The 18,926-nt window shown below is 43.7% G+C and overlaps 1 protein-coding gene across 1 annotated transcript in view; it reads left to right on the top strand.

Moving 5' to 3' along the window:
- LOC115088251 (E3 ubiquitin-protein ligase RNF19A-like) overlaps window positions 1-17,888 on the top strand; it is a 122,008-nt gene extending 104,120 nt beyond the window's left edge. The window contains exons 8-9 of the mRNA XM_029596346.1: window positions 15,649-15,838; window positions 16,013-17,888. Of these exons, the coding sequence (XP_029452206.1) occupies window positions 15,649-15,838; window positions 16,013-16,202 (380 nt within the window). The 3' untranslated portion in view covers window positions 16,203-17,888. The remainder of the gene's footprint in view (window positions 1-15,648; window positions 15,839-16,012) is intronic.
- Window positions 17,889-18,926: the final 1,038 nt, after the last annotated feature.

Genomic DNA, 18,926 nt, shown 5'->3' with positions numbered 1-18,926 from the left:
TTGGCCGCAAGTGGGACCCCCTTTCGGACATAAGAAATATGAACATAAAATTTTGCTCTGCACATCCCTAGTAGTAACCACTGCACCAGCAAGTTACCCCCATGCATGCTTTCTTCATATTCTTTAGGACTTAGCCATAGAAGCAGTCCTGTGCTTTTTTCCCTTATGTCTGTGTACCAGTATCCCAGCCCATAGAAGTGTGGGCCCTCAGTTGTCATCTGAATCAATTCCTCTTTTCCCCCCGCTGTCTGAGCGGGGAGCATCTGATAAAGGTAGTAACTGCTGCACCAGCAAATTATCCCCCTGCATGCTATCCTTCATTTCCGTTCTGTAGCCGTCTAAATGGGGAGCAAAGTTGCAGTTGCATTAAAAGCATCAAGGGTAATTGGTTAAGTTTAGTCATCTCCATGCCTTCTACTAAGGGTAGTAACCACCGCACCAGCAAGTTACCCCCCTGCACGCTTATCTCATTTCTGTTTTCTAGCCTTTAGAGATCCACAGTGTTTATCCCATGCCTCTTTGAATTCTTTGACTGTTTTCGTCTTTACCACCTCCTCCGGAAGGGCATTCCAGGTATCCACCACTCTCTCCGTGAAGAAATATTTCCTGACTTTGGTTCTGAGTCATCCCCCCTACACCGAACTAAACTATTTGTTTAACATTTCTGCCATTTCTTCATTACTCTCCACACATTGTTCTTCATCACCTTTCAATTTCGCTATATTACTTCTGGCCTGGCCTCCCTTCTTTTATTTTTTTAATTTTATTTATGTACATTTTTATATTCCACTTTTCAGCACTTCTACTAATATATTTGAAAGAATCTTAATGACAGAGTTCAAAAAGGGATATTGGCTATAATCCAAGGCATCCTTTCCCTTTTTATAAAGTAGCAAGAAATTGGCATTGGTCATATCACCAAAAGATAGATCTGCATCACCCACAAGATTATATACTGGCAACAGGAAAGATGTCACCTCAAGTAGTAATGTTTTAAAGAATTCTATGTGGTACCCATCTGGGCTAGAACATTTCTCACCTGGGAGTGCTGGATCCCGAGCATCAAAATTGGAGCTACCAACTGGTCTTTTGGGGTGTCTATAACTGTAGGCAGAGTCAGTGACACAAAAGTTATTGGATAGCATCGTGCTAACCTCATTTTCAGGCCATTACAGTACAGTGCGCTCCAACGGAGCGCACTGTACTGTAACGCGTGTCCAATGGCAGGTAAACAGTGCGCTCCGTTGGAGCGCACTGTTTACCTGCCATTGGACACGCGTTTTCCCATGTTGAAGGCTATGTTGATGGCCCTATTAGGTATTCGCGCACGATTCAGAAAGTAAAATGTGCAGCCAAGCCGCACATTTTACTTTTAGAAATTAGCGCCTACCCAAAGGTTGGCGCTAATTTCTTCCGGCACCGGGAAAGTGCACAGAAAAGCAGTAAAAACTGCTTTTCTGTGCACCCTCCGACTTAATATCATGGCGATATTAAGTCGGAGGTCCCGAAGAGTAAAAAAAGTTAAAGAAAAAAAAAATTGGAAGTCGGTCGGTGGCTGTTGGGTCGAAAACCGGACGCTCAATTTTGCCGGCGTCCGCTTTCCAAGCCTGTGGCTGTCAGCAGGCTCGAGAACAGACGCTGGCAAAATTGAGCGTCGGCTGTCAAACCCACTGACAGCCGCCGCTCCTGTCAAAAAGGAGGTGCTAGGGATGCCCGTTTCTACCGCCGGGCCTCATTTAAATACTTTATCGTGCGCACAGGCGAGTGGCCTGTGCGCGCGCCAGGAGAGCGGGCGTTCGCTCTCCCGCGGACTTTACTGAATTGGCCTGTAAGAGCCTTGTATAAATCTTGAAAATACTGAACAAAAGAGCATTCAATAGCCTTTAAGTCCATGGTAGTATCTCCATCCGGCATCCTGACACTAGGTATGTTTGATCTGCATGCCTTCTTTTTAACAGCTCCAACCTAGAAAGCCCTTTGCTTATTGCCATGCTCAAAGAATTTCAGTTTGGTATATTTTAGTACTTTTCCAGTTTTCCCAATTTCTAGGGACTTAAGCTCCCTTCTGTTATCTGCTAATCATTTCAGTATTTGATTTGAACAAATTGTCTTGTGTTGAGCCTCTAAATCTAAATTTTAACCAGAAGCTCGTCCACCTTCCTCTGCTCACGCTGAAGGAAACTGGCATAATTATTTTCCATTTCAAGAAGGCATTAAATGCCTCCAAACTCAGAACAGGCAGGTAATCCTCCGTTGGATTGCAGGCATTAAAATTAGTATCTGCCTTTTTAAAGAGGATAGGAAAATGCTTATCACCCAATAGGGATGTGTTAAGTCTCCAAGAAAAAGCCCTGGGCTGAGAAGCTTTAAAGGAGACAGTTATCTCAACAGGGTGATGATCAGAGGGAGAACTAACCAGGATGTCAGTCATGGAAATCTTAGACTAAGTATGGAGAGCACAGGAAATAGTTAAGCCTATTATACATATTGGGGTAGATTTTCAAAGGGTTACGCGCGTAATCCCCGAAAACCTACCCCAAACCCCCCCCTGCATGTGCTGAGCCTATTTTACATAGGCTCGGCGGCGCGCGCAAGCGCCAGGACGCCCGTAAGTACCGGGGCTTTCCTGGGGGGGCATGTCAGGGGTGTGTCGCGGCAGCGCGTCATCCTGGGGGGTGTTCCGGGGGCATGGCCGTGGGCATGGTTCCGGCCCAGGGGTGTGGCCATGGCCTCCAGACCAGCCCCCGGACCGGAACCTGGCGTGCCGGCAGCCAGCTCGAGCAGGCGTAACTTTGGGAATAAAGGTAGGGGGGTGTAGATAGGGCTGGGGGGGTGGGTTAGTAGGGGAAGGGATTGGAAGGTGGGGGGAGGCGGAGGGACCGGGCAGCGCGCGCAGGGCTTGGTGTGTGCAAGGTGCACAAATGTGCACCCCTTTGCGCGCGCCGACCCCGGATTTTATAAGATACGCGCGTATCTTATAAAATCCGGTGTACTTTTGTTTGCGCCTGGTGTGTGAACAAAAGTACACGCTCGCGCTTTTTTATAAAATGTACCCCTTTGTGTCTTGGGCAGTAGAAGATATAGTCCCTATCAAAGGGTATTGATACCTCTATCAATAAATTGGAAAGTATTGAGTAAGTCTTTCTACTGAAGGGAACTCCTATCCATGATGTCATGGTTTTGCCTGTTATGAAGTCTCCCCATACCAAAGTTCTGCCTGCTGTGCAACCTTACTTCCACCAGGAGTCCTCAGCAAGCCTCACTCCTAGCTCTGCCAGCTACCTCTTCACTAGTCACACTACACCTCGGCCTCAGCCCTACTTAACCCAGCATGCTCAATTCCTCAGTGCCTCTTCATTATATCATCTCCGCTCTCTGACCTGGCCACTCTTATCTCACTATTCTACCTTGCTTAGTCTTGTGGCCTCTGGGCCTTCTGCCTTGCCTTGTGGCCTCTCTTGGCCTCTCACCTTGCTCTGTGGCATCTTGCCTTGTTCTGGGCCCTTCCAGGACCTCTGCCTTGCTCTGCGGCTTCTCAGGCCTCCCTGCCATTATCTATGCCCTCCTGAGCTGTTCTGTCTTACCTTATGGCCTCCAAGTCTACTATGATTGATTACCTTGCCGGTCTCATAAGAACATAAGAGATGCCATACTGGGTCAGAACAAGGATCCATCAAGCCCAGCATCCTGTTTCCAACAGTGGTCAATCCAAGTCACAAGTACCTAGCAAGTAACCAAACATTAAATAAATCCCAAGCTACTATTCCTTAATGATTAATAAGTTTATGGACTTCTCCCCTAGGAACTTATCCAAACCTTTTTTAAACTGTGTTACACCTTCTGCCATAAATACATCCTCTGGGAATGAATTCCAGAGTTTACCAATGCGTTGAGTGAAAAATAATTTTCTCCAATTTGTTTTAAATGAGCTACTTGCTAACTTCATGGAGTTCCCCCTAGTCCTTCTATTATCTGAGAAAGTAAATGACTGATTTACATTAACCTGTTCAAGTCCTTTCATGATTTTGTAGACCTCTATCATATCCCCCCTCAATCATCTCTTCTCCAAACTGAACAGCCTTAACTTCTTTAGCCTTTCCTCATTGGGGAGCAGTTTCATGCCCCTTGTCATTTTGGTCAACCTTCTCTGCACTTTCTCCAGGTCAACTATATCTTTTTTGAGATGCGGTCCCACCATGAAGCAATACAGAGGCATTATGACATCCTCTGTCTTATTCACCATTCCCTTCCTAATAATTCCTAACATTCTGTTTGCATTTTTGACTGCCACAGAACACTGAGCTGACAATTTCAATGTATTATCCATTATGACGCTTAGATCTCTTTCCTGGGTGTAACTCCTAAGATGGAATCTAACATCATGTAACTACAGCAAGGGTTATTTTTCCCTACATGCATCATCTTGCACTTGTCCTCATTAAATTGCATCTGCCATTTGGAAGCACAGTCTTCCAGACTTACAAGGTCCTCCTGCAATTTATCACAATCCTCTTGAGATTTAACTACTCTGCATAATTTTGTGTCATCCACAAATTTGATTACCTCACTTGTCATACCCCTTTCCAGATCATTTATAAATATATTAAAAGGCCCCAGTCCAAGAACAGAACCCTGAGGCACTCCACTGTTTACCTTTTTCCACTTTGAAAACAGACCATTTAATCCTATTCTCTGTTTCCTGTCTTTTAACCAGTTTGCAATACAGAAAAGGACATTGCCTCCTATCCCATGACGTTTTAGTTTTCTTAGAAGCTTCTCATGCGGGACTTTGTCGAACACCTTCTGAAAATCCAAATACACCACATCTACCGGTTTATTTTTGTCCACATATTTATTCACCCCTTCCAAAAAATGTAGGAGATTTGTGAGGCAAGACTTCCCTTGGGTATATCCAAGCTGGCTGTGTCCCATTAAACCATGTCTATCTAAATGTTTTGTGATTTTATTCTTTATAACAGTTTCCACGATTTTTCCCAGCACTGAAGGCAGGCTCACCGGTCTCTAGTTTCCTGGATCACCCCTGGAGCCCTTTTTAAATATCAGGGTTACATTGGCTACCTTCTAGTCTTCAGGTACAATGGATGATTTTAGTGATGGGTTACAAATTAACTGAAATAGGTCTGAAATTTCATTTTTTACTTCTTTCAGAACCCTGGGCTGTATACCATCTGGTCCAGGTAATTTATTACTCTTCAGTTTGTCAATCTGGCCTACCACATCTTCCAGGTTTACCATGATTTGGTTCAGTTCATCTGAATCATCACCCTTGAAAACAATCTCTGGAACAGGTATCTCCCCAACATCCTCTTCAGTAAACACCGAAGCGAACACAGACCAAGATGGCTGCCGACTGAAGAGGATGCACAGAAGCTCTCTCTGAATTCCTTTACTCTTGTTTCCTATAACAAAAAATGCCACATACCAAAAGAAAAGCTAAGCTCCGGCAAATACGGCATCTTCTCCTGGATCAGAACTACAGCAACCACGGATTGAGGCGTTCTTTGCGTCACCCTTACTTCAAGCACTGGAGGGTGGAGCCGCTTCAGCTACCGGCATGGAGCGAATGTCGGGGCGATTAGCAGAAGAGACATCGTTGAGCCCTAGTACACCGACGGTTCCAGAGCCACCATTTAAGACTTCGGTGGAGGACTGAGATTTGTTGGTATCGCCACTTTCCCTGTCTGGAGAGATAAAGCTGGAGAAAAGGCTCTGAGAAGGGACGTCATTTGACACCGCCTTCAGAGAGTCCCTTGACATGGGACTCCAAGGGCCCCATGGCAGCTCTCCACAACCCTGAAGCTCTGAAAAGTGGCAGAAACCCCCTGGAACTAGGAGTTAAGGAATCCAAGGTATGCTTAATGCCTCAGACATTGTTGATTAAACCGTCCGTGATAACATTAGATTCTATATGGAATGCTCTGTCTTCTTTAGAGAAAGCTATATTATCCCTAACGCAAATAATGAAGGACACTAATCTTAAGATGCAAGTTATGGAATCTCAAGTGGCTAATTTCGTTACTAAAATTAAAGTTTTGGAAACAAGAGTTTCTACTGTAGAAACTGCTCAGAGTAACCTGATACAATCAGAGATAATCCACACAATGAAATTGGAAAATTCCTCAAGGATTTTGAATCTAAGAGTTTTGAATTTTCCTTACTTGCATCTGGTATCAAAGGATTTCTTTAGGAATTTTCTTATTCAAGTTCTTAAAATGCCAGATGAAGCATTATCTGCTATTACAAAAATGTATTACCTGCCTTCATTTAAGGATGAAATACCTGTAAATCCTCCTCAAGAAGTGTCCTTAAATATCACGGATATTTTGGATTTAACACAAGAGACTATCATTCAAGCAAGAAGAACGTTACTTGTAACTTTTGTGTTTATATCAGAGAGAAATTCTGTGCTAAGATTTTTTTTCACAATCAAAGTCATTATTTCATGGGCAAAGAGTTTAGATATTTCCTGATATAGCAAGGTCTACGCAGGAATGGCAAAAGAAGTTTATTTCGATGAGAGACAAGGTGGTGTCACGAGGAGCAAAATTCTCTCTAAGATATCTGTTCAAATGTCTTCTTCATTTTCAAAATTCCAAGTATTTGTTCTTCGAGCCTTCACAGTTAAGGGCCTATCTGGATTCACACTCCTAGATTATGTTGCGTGGGGGTTACGTCTAAAATTAATGTAGGGGGTACCTCTTGAGCTTCTTTTTATTTGATTACCGTTGTTCGCTTAGTAAACCCTTGGTCTCCCGGATTGCCTATTAAGAAAATATGTAGAGATCTGATAGGTTTGAAAATTTGTTTGGTAAAATTAATGCGAGAAATATTTTTGGTTATTTATCTAATCTCTTGACATATGTATTTTTTGTGATTGTGGAAATTTAATAAAAATAAAATTAAAAAAAAAACCCAAAACACCGAAGCAAATAATTTGTTTAATCTTTCCACGATGGCCTTATCTTTCCTATGTGCCCCTTTAACCCCTTGATCATCTAATGGTCCAACCGACTCCCTCACAGGCTGCTTCGGATATATTTAAGTTTTTATTATGAGTTTTTGCCTCTAAGGCCAACTTTTTTTCAAATTTTCTCTTAGCCTGTCTTATCAATGTTTTACATTTAACTTGCCAATAGTTATGTTTTATCCTATTTTCTTCTGATGGATCCTTCTTCCAATTTTTGAATGAAGATCTTTTGGCTAAAATAACCTCTTTCACCTCAATTTTTAGCCATGCTGGCAATTGTTTGACCTTCCCTTCCACCTTTCTTCATGCTTAGAATACATCTGGGCTGCACTTCTAAAATGGTATTGTTTAACAGTGTCCACACCTGTTGCACACTCTTAACATTTGTAGCTGCACCTTTCAAGTTTTTGTTTTTTTTTTAAACTATTTTTCTCGTTTTATCAAGGTTTCCCTTTTGAAAGTTTAGTGAAAGTTTAGTGCTAGAGCCATGGATTTACTTACTGCCCCCCTTCCAGTCATTAATTCAAATTTGATCATATTATGATCACTATTGCCAAGCAGCCCCACCACAGTTATGTATGTTATATTATGCACTGACTTTCTGAAGTACCTCATCTCTGCTGTATTCAAGAATGCTAGTTTTAGATTAAGACTACTGAGGACCCTGCCAACATGCTGGAATGCAGCCAGCCAACACCCCAGACCCATTAGCTGATTGGTCTAATATATTCTCAAATGAAATGCACTGCTCTAATCTAGAATCAACACTCGGCATATACTCTGATTGGTCAGTATGAAAGGTATAAAAGATTATCCACATTACTGAAACTTTGGGGTGGCTGGGTGATTGTACAGTTGTATGGACCTGTCGCCCCCCAGAACAAACTATTTCCTCGTGCTTTGTTCTGTTCCTTGTCCCTATCCCTTTGTCTCTGTCTTTCCCTAATAAAGTCTCAAGTTACCTATTGCAGCTGTACTTTCTTTAGAATAAACAGTTACCTCTCACAAAATCCTGCACTCCACTGAGAATTAGATCTAAAATTGCTCCCTCTCTTGTTGGTTTCTGAACCAATTGATCCATAAAACTGTCATTTATTCCATCCAGGAATTTTTCTTTCTAGCATGTCCTAATATTTCACTTACCCAGTCAATATTGGGATAATTGAAATCTCCCATTATTACTGCACTACGAATCTGGTTAGCTTCCCTAATTTCTCTTAATATTTCACTGTTAGTCTCATCTTTTTGACCAGGTGGACGGTATTATACTCCTTTCACTGTATTCTTCCCCTATACACAAGGGATTTCTACCCATAAATTTTCGATTGTGCATTTAGTCTCTTGCAGGGTCTTTATCCTGTTGGACTCTGTGCCATCCCAGACATAGAGCGCTACCCCACCACCATGTTGCTCCTCTCTATCATTGCGATATAATTTGTACCCTGGTATAGCACTATCCCATTGGTTATCCTTTTTCCACCATGTCTCTGAGATGCCAATTTTATATATCATCATTCACTGCTATACACTCTGACTCTCCCATCTACTTTTTAGACTTCTGGCATTAGCATACAAACATTTCAAAGTGCATTTTTTGTTTGTGTTAACATTCTACTTTTCAGTTGACTGGGCTAAATTGGAATCTTTTAGCTCAGATGAGTTTTTAATTATAGCACTTGGACTAGTTTTCTTATTATTGGAACCTCTCTATTGGGATGCCCTAACTCTAATACTTCTTTAGTATCCTTTGAAGATACCTCCCTATTTACCATGTGCTGCTGAGCGACTGTTGGCTTTCTCCTTTGATTTAGTTTAAAAGTTGCTCTATCTCCTTTTTAAAGGTTAACATCAGCAACCTGGTTCCACCCTGGTTAAGGTGGAGTCCATTCCTTTGGAAAAGATTCCCCTTCCCAAAAGGTTCTCCAGTTCCTTAAAAAAGTGAATCCCTCTTCCTTGCACCAGCATCTCATCCATGCATTAAGACTCCGGAGCTCTACCTGCCTCTGGAGACCTTATTGTGGAACAGGGAGCATTTCAGAGAATGTTACTTTGGAGGTTCTGGATTTCAGCTTTCTACCTAAGAGCCTAAATTTGGTTTCCAGAACCTCCCTCCCACATTTTCCTATGTTGTTGGTGCTCACATGTACCACAACAGCCGACTCCACCCCAGCACTGTCTAAAAGCCTATTTAGGTGGCGCATGAGGTCCACCACCTTCACACCAGGTATGCATGTTACCAAGCGATCTCATGCCCACCAGCCACCCAGCTGTCTACAATCCTAATAATCGAATCACCAACTATGACGGCTCACATAACTCTTTCCTTCTGGGCTGTAGCCCTGGGAGATACATCCTCGGTGTGAGATCCTTGTTACAGGATCGTTTCCTGCTGCACCAGGTTGATGCTCTCCGATCAGGATATTTTCCTCCACCATGGAAGCACCAGGGATCCAGACTGGAGTTGAACTTGGCTACTGTGTCCCTGAAGGTCTCATCTATATACCTCTCTGTCTGCCTCAGCTACTCCAGGTCTGCCACTCTAGCCTCAAGAGATTGGACTCCTGGTTTTTGCCTGCCCTCTGACTAGCTATTTAATATAAACACACAAAACTCCTGGTTATTTTGCCTGCCTTCTGACTAGCTATTTAATACTAACACACTAAAAAATATATCCCAATAGTTTATTTCTCCCCAAAATTTTTAAATTCTAAAAAAACTTTCCCAAGCAGTACTTACCAATTCTTTTCAGCCACCAGCAATTTTCCTTTCCTGTTTATAACCCAGATCAGTCCAGACTCCTAGATGTATGCAAGCTCTCCTATACTGGGCAGGAATGTAATAGATCCACTCATAATATTCTCTCTCTAAACCCCTCAGAGTCCGGATCCAACCAGTAATGTCTGGAGAAAATGCGTAACTACTTCCAAGTAGCCGCCCAACATATTTATTGTGAAGAAACCAACTGACACTCAGCCCGTGAGGTTGCCTATGCCTGAGTCGAGTGAGCCCTTAGACCCTCTGACAAGCCAAGGTAGTCGCGTTCTTCAGCCATCTCGCAATAGTAGCCTGGATGCCTTCCACCCCTTTCTTGGCCCATTCCAAAGCACAAAAATATGATCTGATCTCTGGAAACTATTAGTCACCTAGAAATGCCTTAATAACTTCGCCTCATATCCAATACACGAAGTACCTTCACATGTGGCACAGCCAAATCCAAATTTGTAAAAACGAATTGACTAAGAAGAAAGGATGAAACAATCTTCAGCAGAAATGAGGGCACCATTTGCAAGGATACCCCATTCTCTGGAAACTGAAGAAAGGGATCTTTAAAAACCAACACATGAAGCTCTGAAATTCTTTTGGCTGAACAAATTACCACTAAAAAAAAAAACCCACTTTCAGGGTTAAATCCTTTAGAGGTGCCCCAGCAATGACTTGAATGGAGCCTCACACAACACCCTCATCATCAAATTAAGATTCTACAAGGGACAAACCTCCCGCATTTGCCCCTCAAATTAAATGAATCACAGCTGGATGCACCGCACTTGAAGACAGCATAAAGCTGCCATCTGTACCCGAAAGAAATTAGAGGCTAGACTCCTCACTAGACCTTTTTGTAAAAAGGTCAAGGTATAGGAAATTGAAGCCTGAGTAGGCTGCATGCTCTGTTCAACACAATAAGCTTAAAAAAATACTCCACACCTAACATAAGGCAAGGATATGGACGGCCGTCCAGCCTGCAGTAAGGTGGCAATGACATCTTAGGAATACCGGTTCCTCTCAAAAACGAAGCCACGAGACAGAAGCAATACACCAGGATCCACAAATATGGGTCTCTGGCACAACTTTCTTGGAAGGTGACTGAACCTTAATGGACCATTCACCGCCAAGTTTACTAGGTCCGCGAACCAAGGTCGACATGGCTATTCCAAAGCCATTAGAATCAGTTCACCCTGCCTGTAGCACCCTGCCCAGGATCGGCCATGGTATAAAGATGTAAAGAATCCCTGGTAGCCATGGTAACACCAAAGCATCAATTCCTACTGCTCTGTGTTCTTGCCTGCAACTGTAAAAGCATACTGCCTTGGCGTTTTGTCTCAATGCCATCAAGTGCATGAGAAGCATTCTCCATCTGGCCCGAACGAGAAGCATTGCTTCCTCTGACAGCTCCCATTCTCTGGGGTCCAACTTTTGCCTGCTGAGAAAATCCACCCTCATGTTGTCTACCCCAGCTATGTAAGATGCTGCCAGAACTACCAGAGGCTGCTCCGTCCAGTAAACCAACAACTGAGCCTCCTGAGAAACTATCCGACTTTTAGTCTCTCCCTGCCAGTTGATATATCACTGTCATTGCATTGTCCAATAGAACTTGCACTGCCTGACCTTGTAACCATGGCAGAAAGAAAAATAAGGAAAAGCGCACTGCTCTCATCACTAACTGATTGATAGACCATGATGCCTTCTCCTTTGACCCTACATGGTCTGGCCCTGACACACCACTTTCCAATCGGAAAAGCTGGGGTCGGCAGACCCTATCACCCAATCCGGGATTTCCAACTCCATACCCTGTTCCATATTGATCCAACCTTTTCTCCGTTCTTCTTGGGGAAATGGAATCATCACTCTTAGCTATTGCAAGCGGTGCACTGTGTTGCGAACTGCTATCTGTTTGGTGTGAGTAGCACAAGTGGAGACGATGAAGGCTTCACACATCGGGCGTGTAAATTCTGATGTGTAGTTGTCATTTTATCACTCCCAAGACCCACTGGTCCGTTGTGATTCTGGTCCACTACCTGTAAATGTGGTAGTGGACCCACTCGACAGCCAGAAGAGAAGCGTGGACTGGCCCCATTTCAATGTGAAGACTTAGCTCCCCCAGTTCCTTGACCAGTGGTATCTCGGTTCAGTTTTTGCTCACATCAAAAGGACTGGGTCCTGCCCGAGCTTCATCTCTGTACTGTCAAAGGGCCTCTGTTCTGTGGATATCATCTATAGTCTCTAAAACACAAACTGGTGGAAAAGGATTTCTTCCCCCCCCCCCCCCCATTGGCTTGTCCTCTGGCAATATATAGAAACACAGAAACATAGAAATAATGGCAGAAGAGGACCAAATGATCCACGCAGGCTGCCCAGCAAGTTTATGCCAGTATCTGCTGCATTGTGCAGGTTACCCCCATGCTTATCAGTTTACCAGACCATAAAAATCAGGGCCCTCGGATGCTATTTTATGTATTTATTTATTTGCTTTTATATACCGACATTCGTTGGGGTACATCACATCGGTTCACATTATAACAGGTAATAGTATGACGGTGGGGTTGTACTATTTTTACATTGTAACATTAACATACGTAGGAACATTTTAAATTATATGTAGGAACATTTTTACAATGGAAACAGAGATATTACTTGTACATTGCAACAATTATGCAATTTCCCTTAACTGTTGGTGTGAAAGCAGACACCGATGTTGGAGTTGCATCTAAAGTATCAGGCTTAGTGATTAAGGGTAGTAAGTGCCTCAACAGCTAGTTATCCCCATTTATATTTGTTCCCCAAACCATAAAAGTTGGTGCCCTTATTGGTTGCTGTCTGAATCCAATTCCCCTTTTTGTCAGTCACTGCTGTTGAAGCAGAGAGCAATTATGGAGTTGCATTAAGCCTTGATACTTTTAAGAGTAGCAACTGCCATACCAGCAAGTTACCCCCAGTTACTCCCATGTACTCTTTTCTTTATTTCTATCATTTAGCCTTTAGGGATCCATAGTGTTTATCCCATGCCCCTTTGAATTCCTTGACTGTTTTTGTCTTCACCATCTCCTCTGGAAGGGCATTCCAGGCTTTCACCATCCTCTCAGAGAAGAAATATTTCCTGACATTGGTTCTGAGTCATCCTCCCTGGAGTTTCATTTCCTAGTTCTATTGATTTCTTTCCAATGGAAAAGGTTTGACAATTGTGCATTATTAAAACCTTTCAGATATCTGAAGGTCTGTATAATATCTCCCTTGCACCTTCTTTCTTCAAGGGTGTACATATTCAGATCCATCAGCCTCTCCTCATAAGTCTTCCAGTGCTGATCCTCACCATTTTGGTCACTCTTCTTTGGACCACTTCTGTCCTGACTTTATCCCTTTTGAGTTATGGGCACCAATATTGAATGCAGTACTCCAGGTGAGGTCTCACTAAGGACCTGTACAAGGGCATTATCACCTCTTTTTTCTTACTGGTTATTCCTCTCTCTATGCTGACATCATAACTCTGGAGGATGTCTTAATCAAGTCATAAAAGGCATCCACTATATAGGCCACCGCTGCCTCCAAGTGCTCCACCTGCTTAATGGAGGACGATGACGACGTCTCCTTCACTTGCAACTGCTGAACCCAGCTTCTATGCAGAAATCTGCCGCATACCACAGCCCGGATACCCAAAGCAGAAACCTCAAAAATCCTCTTAAGGTGAACTTCCAGCTTACGGTTCTGCACATCTTTCAAGGTGGCAGACCCTGTTACTGGAATGGTGGTTTTCTTGCTTACTCCTGAGACCAAAGTGTCTACTGTCAGAAGCATCAAAATCTTGAGTGTCTCCTCCAGCAACGGGTACAATGTTGCCATGGTCTCAAGGGTGTCCCACTCCCTGATGACCAGGTGCTTTACTTGCTTGCGGAAGGGAAAGGCCTTAGCTGGACCTCTCAAGCCGACCATGATGGTGTACACCCTTTCCTGGTCCGTCTCCATCTGAGGACGTTTGATGCCTAGCTGCTTAAGCACGTGGAATCAAGGGCCACAACTCTTCCTACAAAACCACTGGATTACCTTAGGGTCGTCCAACACGAGCGACAGGCCTTGCCTCAGTCCTTGGCCAGCGCCATGTATGTCCCGTATGTGCTGCCTCCTTGTCACTCGCTACACGGTCTTGTCAACGCCGGAACCCCCAGTTACCGCCGGCTCTCACCTGTGTCTGGTGGGATCAGCGATCACTCACAGAACGAGTTGAAGTCAAGAAACCCTCTCCAAGCCCCTGTGTAAAACAATACAGGTCATTTCTTTCTTTTTTTTTTTTGTAATAGATAAAGACAAAAAGTACTTTCCTAAATGCTGCAGAGTGGTTGCTACTTCCAGAGGGCTCTCCAAGGAATCAAGGGAACTGGGCCACCAGCTAATCAAAATCCCCTCAGTGTCCAGGGACGAGTCAGTACCAAGAGTCACCAACCCTCTGCTTGTCCAACTCAATCAGGGAGAATTGCCCTCACCAGGGATCTAACAACCCCTTAGGAGGAAGCTCCTGAAAGAAATTCTTCTTCCTCTTTTTTTTTTTTTTTTTTTAAACTCCAGACTGCAGGTTTTACACCTCTACAATCTACTGGAGACAGAGAAATACTGAGGGACTGCAGGTGGCAATCTTGGTTAAGGTAGCAGTGCCAGTAAAGCTTTTCTTTTCTGTCTCCATCTCTCCATCTGCTGGCAGGGAGTCGAAACCCAGTAGTCTGGACCAATCTGGGGTATGAACAGGAATAAAGGATTTCAACACATGCACAAATACCTTAGATGTACTGGCCTCATGCAATCAACATTTGGGAGTTGGATTTCCAGAATGCCTTGGGACCAAACAGATTTCCCTTTTAAAATAAAACCATGTTACTTTTGAATTTATCTGTACTATAGGTTTAGCAGACTCACTTGGAATCCTCTTATGCCTGGAGCATGTGTTGTTCCCATTATGTTTTAAACAAGCAATCTTGCTGTTGGTAAATGTCTTGTGTGGACCTTGCATTAAAGGATTTTGACACATGATCTGAGAAATCACAAAAATTTATGGGTTTTTTTGCAACCACCAAGTTTATTCACTCCAACGATTTTCATTGGCTCTTGGAAAGTCACTATTGGTGAACCTTAAATGTTATAAGCCACCTTAGGATTTCAGCACTAGCATAGGCTACCATTACATTTTTTGAACCAGCAGCTTCTTGCTGCTCCTGTACTCTTCCAGCTTAATTGAACTCAGCTATTGCTGTGCTTACAGCATCATGAGTGTTCAATTGCAGCCCAGAGATTCTTCCCTCCCTCCCTCCCTGTTTGTACCCACCTCCCATCTAGCCCAGCCATTACTACAAAACAGCAGAAAAGCCTTTTCCTTTGGTGCCGTTAATGGCCATAGCCATGCAAAAGAAGATTGCAACAAAGATCTTCTGCCTAAGTCGGGACTTCCCAGGCCTGTTCTGTATATCCCAAAGCTACCCTCATGTCCCCCCTCCCCCAGTCAGTTAGGTTTTCAGGATCACCACAATGAATATGCTTGAGATAAATTTGCAAATGTTGGAGATCCAGTATATGCAGATTATCTCATGCACATGCTGGATAATCTGAAAACTCAGCTGTTATGGGTGTCATTCAGAAGGTTTGGGAAGCCAAGGTGAAGAAACCGGTTCTATCTGCAGTCCTACACAAGTGCTCTTTTGAGCCAGCTAGTAGGTATTACTTTTGTTTAATGGCGGATACTCCCTCCACCAACATGGATATATTCTGCTGTACTTTAATTTGCATTTGCTAGTTGAATCAGTGAATTTTGATAATCAGCTCAACAAAAAACTCATGTGCATATTGGGAAGCTGTTGTATTTTTTAATGGGGTTATTTAGATGCATGCTGTATGCTTATTTCCAGTGAATGAGCTGTGGTCAGTGTTTCCAAATACCGTGGTGGGTGAGAACGCTACCCAGGAAGCTGCTTCTCTGCCGAGTACCAGCCACAGTCGCCAGGACAGAGAAGGTGCAAAGGAGCAGGATAATCACTCAGCAAGTACCGTGGCATTGGCAGGCAGTATGCTGAGCGAGGTGCAGGAGTCATCCTACAGGTGATTACAGACCACAGAGGGGGGCAACAGAGAGAAGAGAGTGAAGGAGAAAGGGAGAAGAGAAAGATGGAATTGGAGAGAGGAGGAGAAAACGAGGGACAGCTTGAAGGGGACTGAAACTAAAAGACCAGCAGCACCTAGCCTCACTTATTGATGTGTTTTCTTTCTTTTCAGAGAGGGGATAAACTTTGAGGTGGAAGTGGAGGTCGAAACACATCCTCGGACAATACGGCAGCAGAGTCTGGGAAGCATAATATCTGTCCAGAGCCTTTCGGTTGAGTCCCTGGGATGCTCCCGGGAGCAGCTTTGCTCCAGTGACACTGCCAGCAGAGGGACTACAGCAGAAATCCGCAATGGGGTGTAATATATATGTTTTTAAACCATTTGAGAGCAACTTTTATGGGATTTTGATAAAACTGTAGATTTATGAAGTTGCTGTGCTGACTTCAATGTATGGCTTCTATTCTATTAATAATAGAAGAGTTCTGCACTCCTCACCTCCAAAGAGATCTGTTAGAACCTCTTTCCTAATAACAGACTATTATACCTCACTTTACTGTGCAGTCCTTGGATCCAGCAGTGGATAGGAGCATTGAGCTGGTATTAGTAAGAGCTGTACCAGCTTATAGGCCGGTACTGAGCACAGTCTTAATGAAATACCCAAAACTGGATTTGTGGATGGACATCATATGTCTTCTTACCTGAGAAAGAGGCTGCAGGATGCACAAAATGCAACAGCGTATAACAATCTCTCCAGGAACTTCTGCTTCAGAAGTCGAATGGGAAGAAATAATAAAACAAAAAAAAAAGACAGGGAACAGAGAGGTGGGAAGAGAAAAACAGACTAGGGTGACAGAAGGAATAATACAAAGATTAAAAACTGATAAAAAGGGTGATCAGGCAGAAATTATATTCAATAAAAGGGTAAAAGGAGAAAAGAATAGAAAATAGTGAGTAACTGAATGAAAATAAAACCCCAAAGGGCCCAACGTATTAAGACTGAACCATGGTGTAAATGGCCATAACGCAATGTGTACCATGGCAAACGCTGGCAAGAATGCTGCATCCTCTTGTGTCAGTGCTCATGAAGAATTGCCTGCAGAAATGGAGGGGCATTTCCCCATGGAATTGTCTGAATACAGCGTGTTGCTATACACTGCTGATAAAAAAAAACCCAAAAAACAGCAACACATCACCCTTGCAGTGGAAATGACAATTTTCAGTAAAAAAAAAAAAAAAAAAAAATTGCTTTCATGTAAAATGTATTAGCTCTGTAGAAAAGGTATTGGATTGTATTTTCATATTAGAATAATTTGTCTGCCCCATGGTGGATTACTGTTGCTTGTAAAGCAGCAAGAGCAACGGTAGCACTTCGAATGAAAAATGCCTACAACACGGAACCTCCTTACGATGCATTCTTTCCCATGTACAAATAAAACCCTTCCCTGAAGCCAGCCACAGTGAGAAATATACGGCCGTGCATTACGGGAATCCTTTTAAAGGACTGATGCAGGCTTCCCGCCGGCTGTTGTGACCGCTGGTTCTGTCCTGTGAACATCTGATGAATTGCTTCCCTATCACTGAATGGTGTTAGTAGTATCCTAGTCCTTGGCTTGTTCTGAAGGAGCAGGAAGCCCAGACAAAATGCCAAGGACTGAAGACAGTAAAGAAGGGAAGCAGAGGAGAGAAATGACATGTGAGTGAATATGCACTGGTGCAAGGAGAAAGGAAGGGTCACAGTTCAGAGACAACTTGACCAGAAAAAACCCCCCACAGAAGTAGATTTAGATAGTTTTGACAGTCAGGTGTTCACTGGTACAGAAGCACAGAACAAAGCCCTGTTGGAGGTTAACAGTGACAGGAGAGATCTAGGAGCCTCTCAATCCATGGTTCATCATTCTGTGTGTTCTGTATATATGCAGTTTTCAGTCTCCCTCCGCCAGCACCCCCCAAACACAACAGGTTTTCCTCCCTCCATCCATATCTTTCTCGCCTTTTTCTCTCTGTCTGGTTTTGCTCGAATTTTAGGTAATAAAATAAACAAATGAAAGTGGTGTCTGCTGTTTGTAACTGTAACTGCAAACTGAACAGTGGGTCACAGAGCAACCTCACATAGGTTACAGAGGTCTCATTTGTACAGTGTGAGGGGGAGGAAGAATGCATACATTTCACATACCTCTTACTCTAGAAAAATATAAAAAGTGCTCTGTAATGTGAAACAGTTATCTGTTTTGAAGGCAGAGAATCATTTCTGATTAAAAAAAAAAAAAAATCAGCAAAAGCTTAACATCAACTTCAGTACTGATGATATATAAATCATTCGCTCAATTCCTTCTGTCCCATATCTTGTACATTGCATGCATTCAGGAGTAGACTTTAAAAAGCCTACGCGTGTAAATCTATTGGATTTACGTGCGTAGGTGGGATTATGAGTGCCGGGTCTATTTTAGAAAGGCCCAGCGATGTGCGTAAAGCCCCTGGGACGCGCGTATGTCCCAGGGCTTTGAAAAAGGGCAGGGGAGGGGAGGGGCGGTCCAGGTGGCAGGGCGGGGTCAGAGGCTCCCAGCACAGCAGCCATTTGCCGCTGTGCCGGGGGAATTGAGTGCTGGCAAGCTGCCGGCATGTGTAAACTGTGCCTGCCTCTGGGGGGTCGGGGGGGGGTCTAGGTGGCAGGAGGGTTAGGGGATTGGGAAGTTCCCTCCGAGGCCGCTCCAAAATCAGAGCGGCCTGGGAGGTGCTGGTGGAAGGCTGCAGGCATCGGTGCATGCAAGTTGCACAATTGTGCACCCCCTTGCGCACGCCGACCCCCGATTTTAACACATACGTGCACCTGCGCGTGCATGTTATAAAATCGGGTGTCCCATGTGCGCGCGCCGGGTATCGCACACACATGGACGCGTGTGTGCAACCTGTTAAAATCTCCCCCTCAATGTTTATGGTAAGAATAAGTGGATATAGGCTGCAGAATCTCAGCCATCTCAGGTGCGACAGCCTCCTCTCGCCTACCTATAATTAACCCCCATCCCATCCCAAGATTCTTTTCATATTTGTAAGAGACAACTCTGTCAGTCCATTATTCGAAAAGAAG

Source organism: Rhinatrema bivittatum, chromosome 3 (genome assembly GCF_901001135.1).
Source record: "Rhinatrema bivittatum chromosome 3, aRhiBiv1.1, whole genome shotgun sequence".
Lineage (NCBI taxonomy): Eukaryota > Metazoa > Chordata > Amphibia > Gymnophiona > Rhinatrematidae > Rhinatrema > Rhinatrema bivittatum.
This window is presented reverse-complemented; position numbering and strand designations above follow the sequence as displayed.